This window comes from Vulpes lagopus, chromosome 8 (genome assembly GCF_018345385.1).
Source record: "Vulpes lagopus strain Blue_001 chromosome 8, ASM1834538v1, whole genome shotgun sequence".
Taxonomy (NCBI): domain Eukaryota; kingdom Metazoa; phylum Chordata; class Mammalia; order Carnivora; family Canidae; genus Vulpes; species Vulpes lagopus.
In genome coordinates this window covers 118,081,089-118,099,016 of record NC_054831.1, presented here as the reverse complement: position 1 = coordinate 118,099,016, position 17,928 = coordinate 118,081,089, and the positions used below count along the sequence as shown (strand labels likewise).

The window sequence follows — 17,928 nt, the reverse complement described above, 5'->3', positions numbered from 1 at the left end:
AATCATAAATTCTGCACGACAGGAACCAGGCGGATTCCAGGATTCGTGCAGAATGACTAGCTCCTTTCAGACCTCCTGGGTATCCGCCTCCCAGGACTGAAGTCCTTTCTATTGCATCTTGGGAGTTAGGGGTCAGCCGCGGTGCATGGAGGGACATGTGGTCCTTTCCCTCCCCCTCCGCCTTCCCAACTCACCCGCCTCAAAGGCCGCCTCAGGCTGCCTTCGCTTCATCTTTCCCAGCAAGCCCCGCGAGAGCGCCGGCTATTGATTGGCTGTGGCAGGAGCAGGCGTCTTGGCCGGCAGCGGTTACCCAGGGTTTCCGGTGCGAGGCCAGAGCGGGCGAAGCCGTCAGGAGGTCGGCAGTGAGGTGCGTGTTGCGGAGGTTTGGGGGGAACAAGGCGACCAGAAGGTCGGTGGGCCTGAACACGCTCGGTTGGTGGGGGGAATCACGCCGATCCCGCGCAAGGGAGTGGGCTGGGGGGGGCAGGGCTGGTCCTGTGCGCATGCGCGGACGGGAGGCGCGCGGGGCGTGGGTGGCTGCGCGCGGGGGGGCCCACGTGGGGCTTGGGGGCCGGAGGAGGGATGGGAATCGAGCGTCCCGCCACGTCAGTCTCCGGCCCTGAGCCTATCCCGCGCTCGGCCTGCGGTAAGGGGGCTGTGTAGTGCCGGGAAGCGGCTTCGAGAAAAAGGAGGCCTCGCCTGCCGCGCTTCTGAAGCAGCGCCCCGAAAACCTGCCTGGGCGCGCCGTGCTCCTCCGACTGGCCAGAGAGAGAACCGTTGGCTCCCTCTGGTGAGGGACGGCCAGTGTGTTTGTTCTAAGAAGCTTTGTGCAGCCGGGATTGGGATTTCGGATCCAGGCTGTGAAGAATTTTGAAGTCTGGAATATAGCGAGTGTGCTTGTTTCTATAGGATCTGTTTCCAGCCTAGCATTGCAAACCACAATGAAGAACCAAGACAAAAAGAACGGGGCTGCCAAGCAGTCGGGCAACACTTCCAACCCAAAAAGCAACCCGGGGCAAGCGGAAGTAGGACCAGAGGGAACCCAGGGGCGCCCCAGCCAGCCGGCTCCTGCGACAGAAGCTGAAGGTTCCTCCAGCCAGGCTCCAGGGAAGACTGAGGGTGTGTGCCATTTCTGCTTTCCAGCGGGCAGGGGGAGGAGTTTGTGGTGCGCCAGGATAGCTTCTGGAGTTCCAGGCCTAGGCCACTGTTTACCCAGGAAGGAGGAAATGTAGAATGAGAGGAGGACTGGGCCACCCGCAGATCCCTCTTTCCCCAGGGTGTTGATAGAGCCTCCCACTCAAAGCACAGGAGCAGAACTCTTAAGAGAAGGCTCTGACAGGGTTAAGTCAGGTGGCGCTCAGATGAGACACCCAACCAGCCAGCCTGGCTTAGAAATGCTGCATTCACCAGTGGTAACTACTCTTCATGTTGGAGGCTTTCTTAGAACTTTTTTAATAGCAAGAAATGATTTTTGCAGGGAGGGGAAGGGGAGGGACTAGATGTTGAGCTCCAGGTACATGCCATCCCTATATGCTGGATGCTTTATTTCCTTGATTCCTTTCACATCTATAACAGACATGATTGGGCAATAGTGGGAAATAATCTTATCATTTTATAGGTAAATAAACTAAGGCTTAAAGAAAGTAGGCAACATTTAGCCCAAACCAGTAAGTTTGGGCCTGAAAAATCCCAGCAAATGGAATTACCATCTTGTTTCTCATTTCTCATTCTGCCGCTCATCTTGCCCTGCCACAGGAGCACATGCCAAAACTGCTCAGTCCGGGGCCCTCCGTGATGTCTCTGAGGAGCTGAGCCGCCAGTTGGAAGACATCCTGAGTACATACTGTGTGGACAACAATCAGGGGGGCCCAAGTGAGGATGGGGCACAGGGTGAGCCTGCTGAACCCGAAGATGCAGACAAGTCCCGGACCTATGCTTCAAGGAATGGGGAGCCTGAGCCAGAGACCCCAGTAGTCAATGGTGAGAAGGAGACCTCCAAGGGGGAGCCGGGCACAGATGAGATCCGGACCAGTGACGAGGTTGGAGACCGAGATCACCGAAGGCCACAGGAGAAGAAGAAAGCCAAGGGTCTGGGTGAGCAGAGGGCAGCTACTGGTGAGGTGGGGATGCTTGGTCTAACCTGCTGTCCCAGGATTCAGAGGAAATTACTTTCTGGAGCACTGAGTCACAGTAGTTTGATCCAAGCAAGGGGTGTGGACCGTAGAACAGAGGGGTGTAGGTGGGATCCTGTGTCAGCCAGCACTATCTCTAACCTGCTCTGTAAACTTGGGCAAGACCTTTCTCCTTTCTGTTCCTTAGTTTTCGTTTCTCTACAGTAAGATTTGGACTAGCCCAGGGTTGAAAACTCAAATAAGCCAAGTTAGGGGACCCTAGGAGGTCAAGACATTGCCTACTTCATCCAAAGGGGTGATTGCCATCTGGTCCCACCATGCTGATAGCATATAATACTACAGGCTAAGTGTAGCCAGCCTTTTTTTTTTTTTTTTCTCCCTCGTTCTTTTTTCTCCTTTTTTCCCCTTTGTTATTATGCAGTTAAGTGAAATCTCTCTGGATTTTTAACAATTGGCAACTGAAAAAAAAAAAATTGACAACTAATATGCTGGGAGCCAAACAAAACTCATGTGTGGGTTGGATTTGGCCTATGTGCTAGTGCTTTGCAGTCTCCACACTGATCTTTCGAGCCTCTTGGGTTTGACACTTCAGGAGCCTGGTGCTGTGCTATGTACAGGAGCCCTCCAGGGAGACAGAAGGAAGCCCCTTTGAAGCACAGTGAGAGAAAGTTATTGGGGGCAGGGGACTAGTGTGTGTGTTAAAGAATCAGAGTTAGGTGATATTATACCTGTGTCTTAGTCCTTAATTCCCCACCCTCTGCTTGTCATCCTAATGGAAAGGGTTTTTTTGTTTGTTTTTGGTTTTATTTTGTTTTGTTTTTTAAGATTTTATTTATTTACTCATAAGAAACACAGAGAGAGAGGCAGAGACACAGGCAGAGGGAGAAGCAGGCACCATGCAGGGAGCCCGATGCGGGACTCGATCCAGAGGACTCCAGGATCACTCCCTGAGCCAAAGGCAGACGCTCAGCTGTTGAGCTGCTAAACCACCCAGGCATCCCTGTTGTTTCTTAATTCTGGGATTACATATCGGAAGATATATTTGTTTAAAAGTTTACTGTTTAGGAGGGAACAAATAAAGTTCACTCTTTGGCTACCACTGTTGACAAAAGTTTAGTAGTTACTGAGGAAACCTATTCCTTTTTGCCTCCTTCCTCTTTCGAAAGGGCTTTCCTTGCATTGACACAGTAGCACTTAAATTGGCCATTGGGATGTCTTTTTTTTCCTCCTGCTATTAGAGCAGGCAGGTTTTTTCTCCCACTCTCAGTGTTCACTATGGAGTCTCCCAATAGACTCAGTTATTAGTCTATTAAGCATTTGTTGAGCATGTCGTCTCTGATGGGCACCAAAGACAATATGGAGCAGCACTGGGGCCACAGTAATAGGTTGAGTTCAGTTGGTGGCAACCCTCATGAACCACACGGTCTAATGGGATGGCAGCCAGGTCAACAAACAGTATCAAATATGATAATGTAGGGCTGCCTCAAGGCCTGAGAGTGTGGGCCGAGGCCTGGGGAAATCCCCAGAGAAGGGAGTACATGATTTTGATCCCTGTGCTTTGCAGGGAAGGAGATCACGTTGCTGATGCAGACATTGAACACCCTGAGCACCCCAGAAGAGAAGCTGGCAGCTCTGTGCAAGAAGTATGCTGAACTGGTCAGTTCTCCCCCTTCTTCTTGCATCCGCCCTGCCTTGGAAAGTCAGCAGGCCACCTGGCATGGGGTTGAGGGTGCCGGGGCAGGTGGGTGGCTTAATTCCTATTCAGTCTCTCTCTCAGCCTTTTCTCCATCTGTTAAGTGGAGAGTCAAGTCCCAGCTGGCCCCTTCCAGGTTGACTGTAAGAAGAAACCCTTCATATTATAGTGGTAAAACCATAGCTCCTGGCCCCAGTCCCACATACCATGTCATCTCACACCTGTGTGCCTCAGTGTGCATCTCCCCAAAATACAGAAATGCACAGTGCCATCCTCACACTTAAAACTAGCACTGATGTGATACTCTAATACGCATATTTCCCCATTTGTTTAAAATGTCAGTTTGATCAAATCAGGGCCTACAGGAGATCCATCTAATACTTTAGGTCCTTACAATTTTTTTTCCTTTTATTCCAAAATAGTCTTCATTTACTGCCAACCTTTTTCTCATGACATTGATTTACTGCAGATCAATCGCCCTATGCCTCACTTCTTCGCTTTTGTGGTGACATTTAACTTCTTCCTTTACCTCCTTAGTTCCTGTAGATATAGGGGAAATTAACTCTAGAAGCTTGATCCAATCCAAGTTCAACTATTTTGACAAGAACTCTACATAAGTGGTACTCTGTAGAGAAAGTGTGTTCCTCCCACTTTTAGTGATGGAAGATTGTCCACTGAGTTCAGGTGGGGCCAGCCAGGTTCCTCCCTTGTCAGGTTGCCATCAGAATTTGTATAAATGGATTCATCTACTGTGGGTCATTTCCTAACTACTTGTTTTGAAATTCTTTCACTCCATTCACATTTATTAGCTAGAATTCTCTAAGAAGTTTTTCTCATTTGTAAAATTGGGAAAAATCACACCTGCCTTATGGGGTTGCTATAATGATTAAATAAAGGACAGGATATGAAAAAGATACCACCCCTTCAGAATGAGCCATCCAGGGAAAGATTGATGAAGAGAGCAGGAGCTGAGTGATGTTCTCAAGTAGAGAACGAGCTAAGGGCCAGAGCATAAGGAGAGGGCTGGCTGTGGTGGGAAGCACCACTGCACTGGATCCTGGTAACCAGAGGAAAAGGCCGGTGCGGGTGGATGGGCAGAGGTGGAGCTTATGCCCCTATGCCTCTGGTTGCTTCCATTCTCAGGGAAATGAGAAAGATATTTTTTGCTGGGCCAAAGGAGAGTTGAGAAGGAGGAGGATGAAATAGTTCTCTGGAAGAGGAGTGTGACTAACAAGGAATATGGTTAGGCCGCATGGCAGATGAGGGTCTTCCTCAAATGGGTAGTTAGGAATTAAAAGTGAGGTTCTTCAAGCAGGGCTGCTTCAGTGCCTGTGCAGAGGAATCAGAGGTTGGGATATCAGGGTTGGGGTTTTGATAGGAAAAGGGGGCAAGAGAGTTGGGTGTAAGAAATCTAAGACAAGCATAAGAAGGTCAGTGATTATTTAAAGACACATTGAAGGAAAGTGAAAGGATAGTTGGGTCACTGGGTTGGAGGTCCAGTATGGTAGACTTTCTGGGACCACAAATTTTGGATGGAATGAGCTAGAATGGTAGGGGATAGTGGTCCTGCCCTGGGATGAGATAATGGAGGGGTGTGTGCTTCTGGGTAATGACAAAATCTGGATCTGATGTCCAGGACGGTAACCATTAGCCAACTGAAATGTGGCTAGTCTAGATTTGGATGTAAGTGTAAGATACAACTTGGGTTTCAAACACCTAAGGAAAGGGGGGGGGGAAATGACAATGTTCAATGACTTGAACAGTTGTCATTACATATTTGAGTTGCACTGTATCAGCGTTGACTAGGCTCATGGGAGGGTAGCTGATGTGGGGAAAAGACAGGGTCTGAGAAGGTTAAGATCTGTCCATAATGAGAAGGCCAGAATGATAACAGCAGTCATGTTGAATGAAGTGGCGCTAAGTTTCAGAGCAGTGAAGGGGGAGTGACGGGGGTCTATTGAATACAAGGAGGGGTGGTAAGGGGTGTCATCTGAGGACATAAGTGTCACAAAGGTTGAAGGAATGTAATGGTCTGAGAGTCTTGAGAACTTTATCTCTAGAGTTAGAGTGGGGAGAGGCTGGGGTCTGCAGCCTCTGCATCCCTGCTTGTCGTAAGTGCCTGTTTCTGTATACTGGAGATCCCCTTGGGTTTATCGGAGAAGTACATTAAGCACCCACACAGTGTCCAGCCAGAACTGTTAACAACTGGGAGTCGGGAGAGGGCGGGGTCCCTTGGGAAAAGCCCGACAAGGCACTTACTTGCCTTCCTGCTCCACAGCTGGAGGAGCATCGGAACTCCCAGAAGCAGATGAAGCTGCTGCAGAAGAAGCAGAGCCAGCTGGTGCAGGAGAAGGACCACCTGCGTGGGGAGCACAGCAAGGCTGTCCTGGCCCGCAGTAAGCTAGAAAGCCTTTGCCGGGAGCTCCAACGCCACAACCGCTCCCTCAAGGTGGGCTGGCCCCTACGACTCTGATTCCCTTGACTTCCACTTTTCCTTGGAGGGCTTTCCCCTTAAAAAGTAGCACCGAGGGGGGGGATCCCTGGGTGGCGCGGCGGTTTGGCACCTGCCTTTGGCCCAGGGCGCGATCCTGGAGTCCCGGGATTGAGTCCCGCGTCGGGCTCCTGGCATGGAGCCTGCTTCTCCCTCTGCCTGTGTCTTTGCCTCTCTCTCTTTCTTTGCCTATCATAAATAAATAAATAAATAAATAAATAAATAAACAAACAAACAAACATCTTTAAAAAAAAAAAAGTAGCACGGGATTTTGGCAGAGAAATTGATTTCCCCAGTAACGCCCTGCCTTAGGGATAGCTGCCTGTAACCACTTGACCTGTCCCTGTGTCAGGTATGGTGAGGGAGCCCAGGAGGCAGGTCTTTGATATTGTTCAGTTCACTGGCAGTCTGCAGGTAAGTCAGGTTCCAGCGCTGGTTCCAGCAGCTCCTCTCCCAGACTTAAGCAGTCTGAAATGCTGGGTCTTTTTTCTTTGTCCTGCTTCTCCTCAGGCACAGGTCTGTCTGGTAAAGCCCAGTCACTGCTGTGACTTCTGGGTGGTTTTTGTATATGTATCCTTTATATATTTGTTACAAATTTGGGTCAGTGAATATATGGTGTTTTCCAGCTTGTTTTGTTCACTTTTAGTTTGTCTTTGACAACATTTTTACTGTAATATAAACTTGATATGAGAGATTCAGAGGTGACAAAAATATGAGATTCAAAGGTGACAGTTGCTGACCCTCCTCAGCCCCAGTGTCCAGGAGAAACCACTGGGAAGTACACCTACTTACCCATAAGTTTAAGTACAGCCTTCAGACTTCCTGCATCCATATGTAATTTTCTATAGGGTTCTTTAAATGGAGAGGTCATGTGTATTGTTTCACATCCTGTTCTGTCCTCTCCCTTAACATGTATAGCTCACTTTTCCTCTCATTTTTTTTTTTGAGGCTGCCTCATTATTTTTTTCCCCCCCTGAGATTTTACCTATTTATTCATGAGAGAGACAGAGAAAGAGGTAGTGATATAGGCATAGGGAGAAGCAGGCTCCTTGTGGGGAGTCCGATGGGGGACTCGATCCCAGGACCCTGGGATCATGACCTGAGCCAAAGGCAGACCCGTCATTCTTTTCAGTAGCATTGTTGTATGCGTATTCTGTATTCTGTCAGTGCCCTAGTTAAGGAATTGCTGAGTTGTTTCTAAGTTTACAGTACTTCATACACAGAGCTACAGTGAAAGTTCTTGTTATATATATTTTTGGCTAAGTGTATCTAGTTTGTCCATAGGATAAACCTCAGAAGTGAAAGATCTAGGTCAAAGAGCATGCACGTTATAAGTTTTAATAGATTTTGCCAGATTACCTCCCCACCAATATTGTCCTCGTGCCTAATTCTGCACAATCTTCCAACCCTGGGAACTACTAAATTTTAATTAGTTGGTGAGAGGTGAGAAATGAGAGCACAAAAACAAGACTGCTGGGATCCCTGGGTGGCGCAGCGGTTTGGCGCCTGCCTTTGGCCCAGGGCGTGATCCTGGAGACCCGGGATCGAATCCCACATCAGGCTCCCGGCGCATGGAGCCTGCTTCTCCCTCTGCCTGTGTCTCTGCCTCTCTCTCTTTCTCTCTGTATGACTATCATAAATAAATAAAATTTAAAAAAAAAAAAACAAAAAAACAAGACTGCTTAGCCTGAGTCTAGAAGAATGGACTTCAGGAGACCTAGATTGCTCTAGAATGACACTTAGGTGTATGCCTGCATTCTTCTAGGGAGAGAATATCTCCCTTGCTGTCACCTGATAGAAGGGTGCCCCCAGGGATCCCTGGGTGGCGCAGCGGTTTGGCGCCTGCCTTTGGCCCAGGGCGCGATCCTGGAGACCCGGGATCGAATCCCACATCAGGCTCCCGGTGCATGGAGCCTGCTTCTCCCTCCGCCTGTGTCTCTGCCTCTCTCTCTCTCTCTGTGACTATCATAAATAAATAAAAATTTAAAAAAAAAATAACTATTAAAAAAAAAAAAAAAAAGAAGGGTGCCCCCATTGGCATGCCATCTTGGAGCCTGGCTGGTGCTGCTCACTGAGAGTAGAGAGGGTTGTGAGTACAGAGTATTGTGGGCTGGGGAAGAGAGCAACTGATGGAGCCAGGGCTGACTTCTCTGCCCAGGAAGAAGGCGTGCAGCGGGCCCGGGAGGAAGAGGAGAAGCGCAAGGAGGTGACCTCCCACTTCCAGGTGACGCTGAATGACATTCAGCTGCAGATGGAGCAGCACAACGAGCGCAACTCCAAGCTGCGCCAGGAGAACATGGAGTTGGCTGAGAGGCTCAAGAAGCTAATCGAGCAGTACGAGCTGCGGGAGGAGGTAAGGAGTCCCAAGCAGCCAACACCCGCCTCCAGGCCACCTTTCCTTTCCTATCTAGAACACAAGTGTGTCCCCATGTACCTTTTCTCAACCGCTCTGACCTTTGAAGTCCCACTGAGTTCCGCGCCTCCTCCTCATTCCTGCTCTCACCTGCCCCTGGTTCCTGGGGCTCCTCCAACATTTAGGACTGCCACTCCCTGAAATTTGCACATCTAGTCTTGGTCTATAGGTGGGGAGATCTTTGCCAATGGGGCTAAGCGGTTGTGTTGGTGGAGGTGTCGTTTTTGTCCTTTCTTCCCATTTACAAGGGAGTCGGGCTACAAAAGTGAGGGTTGTTAGCCCAGCGGAGTGATCTCTTGGGGCTGGAGGTTTGAGTGTATTTATTACTTGGCTTCCTGGGAGCTGATCTCATCCCTGTGCACACCTAGGACTGACTGGAGAGAAACAAGGTGAGGTTGGGAAGTAGACCTTCCAGGGATTTGGGGCCCATGTGCTATGGAACATGCGGGAGTCCAGCGTGTCACAGTGAGATGGGAGGCTGGGCAGGGTACCCTGGTGTCTGCAGATGGGACATCCATGCAGCCCACTGGGCCTCCCGAGAAAGAGAACTGCTGACAGGTGGCCCTCCTACCATGCCTTCCTGCAGCATATCGACAAGGTCTTCAAACACAAGGACCTGCAGCAGCAGCTGGTGGACGCCAAACTCCAGCAGGCCCAGGAGATGCTGAAGGAGGCAGAGGAGAGGCACCAACGAGAAAAGGACTTTGTGAGGCTCGGGCCCTGTACAGGGGAGTCTGGAAGGCGGGGTGGATTCTGGCTCAGCTCAGAGTCATGTTTGTAAGGGAAAGTTGCTGCCTGGCCGGGCCAGGATGCAGCTTGCTCAGGGAGCAGGACACTTTGTGGGTACTGGGGTATATGGCTAAAAAAGACCAGACAGCCCCTAAGGGTTTCTGACAAGATCTGGGGTCCTATCTTGAAAATAGCTCCTCAAAGAGGCAGTGGAGTCCCAGAGGATGTGTGAGCTGATGAAGCAGCAGGAGACCCACCTGAAGCAGCAGGTGAGACAGTGTGTCCTGATCCTGTGCCTCTGAGGTCACCTTACTGGGCCCCCATCCTAGGGGAGGGAAATGGGACCCTCGTTCTAGGACCACCTTGACTGCTGTGTGACCTTGCTGAGCTTTTGTTCTGTCTGGACCCGCCCAGCACCTATGGTGACCAGGTGGCTAGGTGAGCTTGAAGGACTTTGTTCCTAGTTGGAAGTGTTGTGCAGGTTTTGAGGAGGCAGGGACAGAATGGTTGTTCTTAATTACATAAATTGTACTTAATTTCGAAGAGAAGTTTGAAAACAAACATAGAGGCAAAATATAAGTCACCCCAAATCCTACTTTCTAAGCTTAACATTTTGGATTCTGTTCTTTCAAATAGCTTTTTTGCTTTAAAGAAAAATGGTATCTCGATAGAATTGTTGGGTCAGAGGTCCAAGGATAGGTCTGACTGCATTAACCAGAAGTGCATTCTAGAGAAGCGTAATCTTATTTCTGGGCTTCTTTCTCTCCCAGCTTGCCCTATACACAGAGAAGTTTGAGGAATTCCAGAACACTCTTTCCAAAAGCAGTGAGGTGTTTACCACATTCAAACAGGAGATGGAAAAGGTAACTGTGTCCAGCCTGAGTGTGGCTACAGGGGCACCCTGGGCCTGCCTTCAGGAAGCCCCCAACCCCTGGGGTTCCTTCTGGGGAGCTATTCACAGTAATAGTATGATTGATACCAGGGATGGGCTGTATGGAGGAAGGGGTCAGAGCCTTTCCCCGCTTCTCAAGGAAGCATCACTGATACGTGCATCCTCCAGGTTGTCCTGGAGAAGAGGGGTAGCCTTGTCATGTGGTGGTGGTGGTGGTGGTGGTGGTGGCGACATTTACCTTGAGATGTCTTCAGGTGGCACAGAAGGCACAGACAGCGTGCTGTAACATGTTGCCCACCTTGGAGACACAGATGGACAGTCTGGCCCCCTGACTATTTTCTTGTATCTGTCCCATAACTCAGATGACTAAGAAGATCAAGAAGCTAGAGAAAGAAACCACCATGTACCGGTCCCGTTGGGAGAGCAGCAACAAGGCCCTGCTTGAGATGGCTGAGGAGGTGGGCCGAGTGTGCTCTGCAGCTAGGGGGGGTAGGGGGGTGCAGATTTTGAGTGTTGGGCCCTTTCCTATACGTTCTGCAAGTAAGTCATGCAGCTGGCATGAGGTGGAGCTGGGACTCATAAGTCCATCTGCCCAAGTCCAAAGGCACTGCCAGTGGTCACCCTGTGTGAGATGATGAGCCCAGTGGTAGATCTGCAATAGAAGCAAAGAGAACAAATGGTAGGTAGAAGTACAGGAACCGAAAAACCAAGGGGTACCAGTGATGGGCACAGTTTATATGCAGGGTGGCTCAGCTAATTTGATTTTGTGGTTTGAGATGCAGAAGGGAACTAATTAGTGTATGCCAGACCCTCCTGAATGAATGTTTTAGGTGATGCCAATTCATTGAACCTTCTCGAGATCTATGAGGTTAACGTTAGTAGGTTTTTTTTGTTTTTGTTTTTTTTTGTTTTTTTAAGATTTATTTATCTAGGGGCACCTCGGTAGCTCAGTTGGTAAAGCATCTGACTTCAACTCAGGTCATAAGCTCAGGGTCCTGGGATCACTCTGATTTGAGCTCCCTGCTGAGCAGGGAATCTGCTTATCTCTCTGCCCTTTCCCCCCTCACTCGTGCACATGGGCATGTGCACACACACACTTTTTGTCTCTCATCTTTTTTTTTTTTTTTTTTTAAGATTTTATTTATGAGAGAGAGGCAGAGGGAGAAGCAGGCTCCATGCAGGGAGCCTGATGTGGGACTCGATCCCAGGTCACTAGAATCAGGCCCTGGGCTGAAGGCGGCACTAAACCGCCGAGCCACCCACGGATCCCCTCTCTCAGATCTTTAAAAAAAAAAAAAAAAATGATTTATTTATTTGAGAGAAAGCAAGCATGCACCTAGGTGCATATACAGGCAGGGGAGATGAAAGAATCTCAGGCAGGCTCCTTGCTGAGCACAGAGCCTGACATGGGGCTTGATCTCAAAACCCTGAGATCATGACCTGAGCCGAAATCAAGAATCGGGTGCTTAACCAACTGAGCCAACCAGGCACCCCAGTAGTCCATTTTAACAGATAAGGAAATAGGCTCCAAAAGCCAAGCCTTACTTTGCCAGTGTCACCTGATGGATAAATGGAGAAATATGTGTCTTCAAGTCATGCTGCTTCTCTGCACCACACGGTCCCCTACCAACAGCCAGGTCTTGGCATATGCCAGGGCTATTTTCCTAGGAAGGGGCAGGGTTTTGATGCTGGCCTGGCCTGCTCATAGTATCATTCAAGTGTGAATGTTTTCTACCAAGTGACTCTGTTGGGTGGGGGATTAATGGCATGGCACTAAGGCCCGGTTTCTCTCCCCAGAAAACACTCCGGGACAAAGAGCTAGAGGGCCTACAGGTAAAAATCCAGCGGCTAGAGAAGCTGTGCCGGGCACTGCAGACAGAACGCAATGACCTGAACAAAAGGGTGCAGGACCTGAGTGCTGGTGGCCAGGGCTCCATCACTGATGGTGGCCCTGAGCGAAGACCAGAGGCTGCAGCTGCCTCCAAGCAGCAGGGTTGTGAGGGTCCTGGGGCCCAGTCACCTGGCTCCCCAAGGGTCACAGAAGCTCCTTACTGCCCTGGAGCACCGAGCACAGAAGCACCTGGCCAAGCAGGGCCCCAGGAGCCCACCTCCACCACCGCCTAGGAAACCTGGCACAGGGGGCGTGCTGGGAAGGGAGCAAGCAGCCCAGCCAGGCCTTGCCCATGCAAGGCTCCCACCGCTAAGCAGTCCAGTGCTGAGGCCCAGGGTGCTTTAACCTGGCTGACATCTGACACTTGGCAGTTTTGGATTTTGTGGGTCAGTTTTACTTACATATGGCATATGTGCAAGGCCTCATACATTTCTATCTATAAGTGTAAAATGGGCTTGCACTGGAGGTGGGGGTGTGTACGCGTGAAGTCACTGGCTCTTCTGTGAGCTGAAGAGTCTTAAAGAAGAGCTGCCATCTGTAGCTGCTGTCACAGTGGGCTGGCAGGACAAGTGACTTGAACATTCCCCTGCCTGATTTGAGGCTCAGAGCTCAGACCCCCCCTCCCCCTTCCTGCCCTTCAGGGCTCGTGACAAGTGGCACACACTCAGGCCTTGACATTGTTTCCCTCGTTAACAGGGCTTGGGCGGCTCTGGCTCTCATAGCTACCCTGGAAGCTCCTTTGCTTCTCATAACCTGGAGAAGGGGGTCCCTGGGCAGAGCCTGCAGAGCTGGGGATCCACCTGCTGTCCTGCTTTGGACAGGGGATCTGGAGAAAGTTGCTATGGGCTGGTACACTGTTAAGAGCCCTCAGGTGGTGCCAGGACCAGGCCAGCGATGCTTCTCAGTAGCCTTATCATTCACAGGTGCCTCTCTAGCCTGCACAAATGATTGACAAGAGATCACCCAAAGGATGCTTTCTGAAGGTTTCTGTTTTTTTTGTTTCTTTGTTTTGCACATGACAGTGTGTATGGATCTGAGGAAGGAGGTGGGGTGCTGGTGCAGTTGGCCTCCAGTGCCCCCCACCCTCACCACCCCACCTGGTATCTTTGCCATGTTGGTGCTGAGCTTTTCTGTTCGGTGAAATCAGATTGTGGTTAGGAGGAAGGGAAGGGTATCTGATGGTTTTGCCACAACCTTGCCTATGTGTTTGAATCCTGGGAAGCCACTACTGATGCCCATCACCACTGTCTCCATGCAGCAGTTGCTGGGCCCTATGCCCAACTGCCCCCTTGGCATTTAGGAGTCTGTGTCTGCTTCTGACCCCACCCTTCATGTGCGATCCTTGAGATTTGCCCTGGTTTCATTGCCTAAGGAATAAGCTGAAGGATGTCCTCCTTGACATCCCAGTGCCTGTGTGGAAGCCCCTGGCTCTTGTCTCTGACAGCTGAGGAATAGACTTGGCAATTGATGAGCCTCAGAAGTCCACAGAACGACTGCAGGTATTTGGGTTTGGTGCCCCCCCTCCCTGCAACCCCCAGCCCTTGCTACTCTGGACTGGAAGTTCTGCTGGTTGCACACTTGCTAGGGTATTAACCAGTCTGTATCGAGCAATTTTCTGGAACAACAAAATGAGGCGCAGACTGGGAAGGTGGGCTCTGGTGGGCTCATACTATAGCCCACCTCTAGCCAGGCCTTGCTTCATTGTAACTGAGGGAGCTGTGGGCCAAGAGGCACAGGATGGTGCAGTTTTGTTTCTTGCTGAATTTCCTTGAAGCTACTTCATTATTGCTGCAGGTCCCTTCATCTTCAACAACCAGCCCACTCTCCATGCCTTTTTCTTCAATCCCTCACATAAATAGGTTCACTCAGTGCTCGCGAAATTGTGTTATGACTTAGACCAGAGATGGCAAATGAATGGCGCACCATGTTTCCTCTGCCCCCAGGGCAGGTACCACTAATTAGCCTCCGAGTGTTTCCCACTAATTTCTGGTATATCCGTTTCTCAAGATTTCCCCCAGCAGCCAGTAGAAGTGTTGAGACCTGTTTGCCATCGCTGGCTGAGCTACTGCTCTCCCGTGGAGACGTGTTTCCTAAGATCTTTCCCTCTGAGATGCCTGTATCTGGAATGGTCCCTGGGTCTGTCTTTTCCTTTCCTGATATGGCTGTCCCCCACCTCCAATCCCTGTGTCCGGCTGAGACACGAGAACTGCCAACCCCATACAGGGTTTGCTGGGCTCTGGAAGTGCAGGGAAGAGCCAGAAGCTTCTGCCTGCCCCAAGTAAAGAGCAAGAGGCCTGCAGTAGCCCATGTGATTGCCTCGTTTGCTTCAGCTACCTCGTAGAGCCCAAGGGAATTGAAGGGGAAGGCTGTCCCCCCAGTGTGGGGGATCGTGGCTGTGCAGCCTAGCTGCCCTCAGAGACCCAGTCCAGCCATTGTGGGATTGTGGGGCTACAGTGAGCATGGTGGCCCCAGCCAGTCTTCCAGGTCCAAAATCCAGGCCCTGGGTGACTAGAACCTTTGCTCTCAGCTCCAGCTGAGTCTAGGCATCCAGGCCAGGCTATAAGAGGATCCCATTCTCCCTCTTCTTTCCGTTGACCAAATCACACTAATCACTACAGCTGCTCTGCTTGTTCTGCTTTCCAAAGTCAACCCAGGTACCTGGGTGCCGCCCTCACCAGGCAGGAGCCTGGGCCAGGTGCAGGAGAGGTGGCCTATCTGAAGGCCAGTGCCTTCCTCACCAGGGCAGGTCCCATGCACGTGACCTCAGTTTTAGGACCAAGAGCTGTGTTGGATTCTTAGATTGCTAGCTTTTCCTCCAGGGGACCATTGCCGGTGAGGCTCACAGCCCAGAGCCCTGGCCCTGCTGAGAGTAATTTGTATTCCGGACCTTGTCCAGCTGAGAGCCTTGTACACCAGATTCTTGAGAGGTATCGGCAGCACTTTTTGTTTTCCATGAGGTTTTTGGACCATGGGCTGAGCTCAGGCACTTTCTGTAAGAGAATGTTGTCCGTAAAGATGGTTTGCTTTCACTCCTCCACTCCCATCACAGCGGCCCTCCTGAGGGCTGACCAAGAGGCCAGTGGAACTGCCCTGGTGGCTGTGGGGGAGGGCCAAAGCCTGCTGAGCTGATTGTCCAGCTGCTGCTCCAGCCCTCCCACCTTAACAGCACAGAGGTGGTCACCCCGGGGACAGCCAGGCACCTGCCTGGGGGAGGGGTCCGCCTTCTGTCCCTGTCACTGCTTCCCATATGGCCCAACCTGGCCACCTGGATTGGTTTTAAAGCTGTGCTGACAGCCTTTTTTGTCTCCTTTTGGTATTCACAACAGCCAGGGACATGATTTTGATGTATTTTAAACCACATTAAAAATAAAGAGTCTGTTGCCTTACTTGTTTCTCTCCTAATCTTTGTGGTCATTTGGTGCTTCTGGACCCATCTAGGCATCACTGACGTGTCTGGATCTGCTGCAAAGCCCTTGGCTGTGCCCTGTGGTGCATCTTCCAGAGTGCTGCCTGCCAAGAGCCACCACAGGCAAATTCATTTGAGCTGCCTGAATAGAGCCCTTGGCAAAGTTGGCATGATGTTCATATACATAGAAGTATCAGATTTCTTCCATTCAATGAAAAGTTGTCCCTGCCCCGTGAAGGGCTAGGCTAATGATGAAGATACTTTTTTTTTTTCTTTTTTTCAGTAATCTCTATATCCAACGTGGGGCTTGAATTCCCAACACCTAGATCAAAGATCACATGCTCTACTGACTGAGCCAACCTGCTCCCTGGAGAAAGATGCTGGTTTTTTTTTTCTTCTAATACTTTGAGAGAGTACATGCAGGGGGAGCTCCCGAGGGAGAAGGAGAAGCAGGCTCCCCGCTGAGCAGGGGCCCTGACGGGGGGCACCATCCCAGGACCCTGGGATCATGACCTGAGCCAAAGGCAGATGCTTAACTGACCGAGCTACCCAGGTGCCCCAGAAAGTTCCCTTAAGACAAAGTTGGTGGTGCCATGGAGCACAAAGGAAGCTCCTGTCCCCTTCAGCAAGGAGCTAGGGGTGGACACCTGGAAAGGCCTTATGACCCAAAGGGCAAGTAGAAGTTGGAGAACTCGATTTAGTAGTGAAGTAGTTCACCTCGAGATGCAGGTGCACAGGAGGGCAACGGGAGGAGGTTATCGAGAACCTGTGTGCCAGGTTAGGGGATTTGGAGTAGATCCAGAGGACACGGGGAACCACTGAAGGTGCTAAGTTGACCATTGGGAAGATCCATGAGGAAGGCATAAGGTAAGGAGACCAGAGACCTAGGCATAGGCCAATTTGGGCATAGCCCGAATCAGATGGCTGGACAGTCACCACTGCTGTTCAGGGCTGTCTGCTGTGGGCAGCATCCTCTGGCATTGGCCTACCTCTGAATTCCTTTGATTTTGTACGTTCCCTAAGAGCACTTTTGCATGCAGTTCTGAAGAATGGATTGGTTTCTTACATACTCCTGCTCACCCAACCAAGCCCAGGTACAAAAGCTGGGGCTCCTGTCCCAGCACCCTATTCTCTGGAGGCTGGGTTGGCCTGGCATAAAGGATGGTATGTGAATGCCCAACAAATGGCAGAGACAAGTAAAGGCCCCTTCCCTCCAGGCCTCCACAATGCCTTCCTCATGGAAGAAGGGGAAGAAAGTCCCCTCAGAGCCTCTGCCCCCTCTAATCAAGCTCCAAACAGGTTGATACTTCTCTGTGCTGGCCACATGGCTGTAGTCAAAGATCCTTTGGAAGGAGTCAGGAGAAGCTGCCCCAACTCTTGAAGCCCCCAAGCCAAGCATCTCTGAGAACAGCTTCACCCTAGAGCCCTAGGGCTGCTCCCAGGCCTGCCACCACTTTCCTGGAGGAGCCCTGGAGCCCCTCTCACAGCTAGAGGAGAGCAACTTCCCAACTGTTCTCTCTGCCTTTGCAGACCCCTCCCTCCAACCTCTGGTTATTGAAAAAGTCCTGAATTAATGTCTCCCCTTCTGGAACCATCTAGGTGTTGGAAGCATGTGGGCAAGTCCTTGTGTGGATGCCTTAACTTACCCAGAGGCCCAGGTGCAGGGAAGCTGCTCCTGCCCTGTGGGAGGGGAAGGTGGACCAGGGTGCCCTGCATATTGCCCCGCGGCAGTTATTTGAGACCGCAGGGCAGCCAGGCCAAGGATAAGCCCGGCTCCTGTTGCATCAGATGGTTCTCCAGGGACCTGAGCTGGGAGCCTCTGCCAGGGCTTTAAACAGCTGCCCCATCGATCTGGCCTGCAAGGCGCACAGGCGGCAGCACTGGGCCAGCCTCTGTGTGGCGCCCGGGTTTCCCTCCTGGGGGCTGGGGTCAAGCGCCAGGTAATCACCTGATTCCCTCCTAGACCTGGGGGTGGGAAAGGAGGAGGCTCAGTCCCCTCCCTCCATCAGATGCCGGCTAGAGCCCCCACTGCTTATCAATGAGGAGGAGTGACCATAGTTGGGGGCGCCTGGGTGGCTCAGCCGTTGAACGTCTGCCTTTGGCTCAGGTCCTGGGGTCGAGTCCCGAATCCGGCTACCCACAGATAGCCTGCTTCTCCCTCTGCGTATGTCTCTGCCTCTCTCTGTGTCTCTCATGAAAAAATAAAATCTTAAAAAAAAAAAAAGACTAGTTGACTTTCAGCAAATGGGATGGTGACAGTATTCCTACGGGATTGTTATGA

General features: G+C 50.9%; 1 protein-coding gene across 1 annotated transcript; it reads left to right on the top strand.

Annotated features, from left to right (window-relative positions):
• Nucleotides 1-212: 212 nt before the first annotated feature.
• TXLNA (taxilin alpha) lies at nt 213-15,627 on the top strand. The gene is made up of 11 exons (XM_041767101.1): nt 213-367; nt 910-1,119; nt 1,756-2,094; nt 3,697-3,788; nt 6,104-6,274; nt 8,475-8,669; nt 9,316-9,435; nt 9,653-9,727; nt 10,229-10,321; nt 10,713-10,808; nt 12,148-15,627. The coding sequence occupies exons 2-11, from the start codon at nt 942-944 to the stop codon at nt 12,472-12,474; spliced, it is 1,686 nt and encodes a 561-aa protein (XP_041623035.1). The 5' UTR covers nt 213-367; nt 910-941; the 3' UTR covers nt 12,475-15,627.
• The last annotated feature ends 2,301 nt before the right edge of the window (nt 15,628-17,928 follow it).

Bases quoted from the DNA above. Each gene is read 5' to 3' on its own strand.
- TXLNA (XM_041767101.1), top strand. From the start codon at position 942: ATGAAGAACCAAGACAAAAAGAACGGGGCTGCCAAGCAGTCGGGCAAC. The intron at 1,120-1,755 runs GTGTGTGCCATT...GCCCTGCCACAG, and splicing joins GGCTCCAGGGAAGACTGAGG to GAGCACATGCCAAAACTGCT. The intron at 8,670-9,315 runs GTAAGGAGTCCC...GCCTTCCTGCAG, and splicing joins AGTACGAGCTGCGGGAGGAG to CATATCGACAAGGTCTTCAA.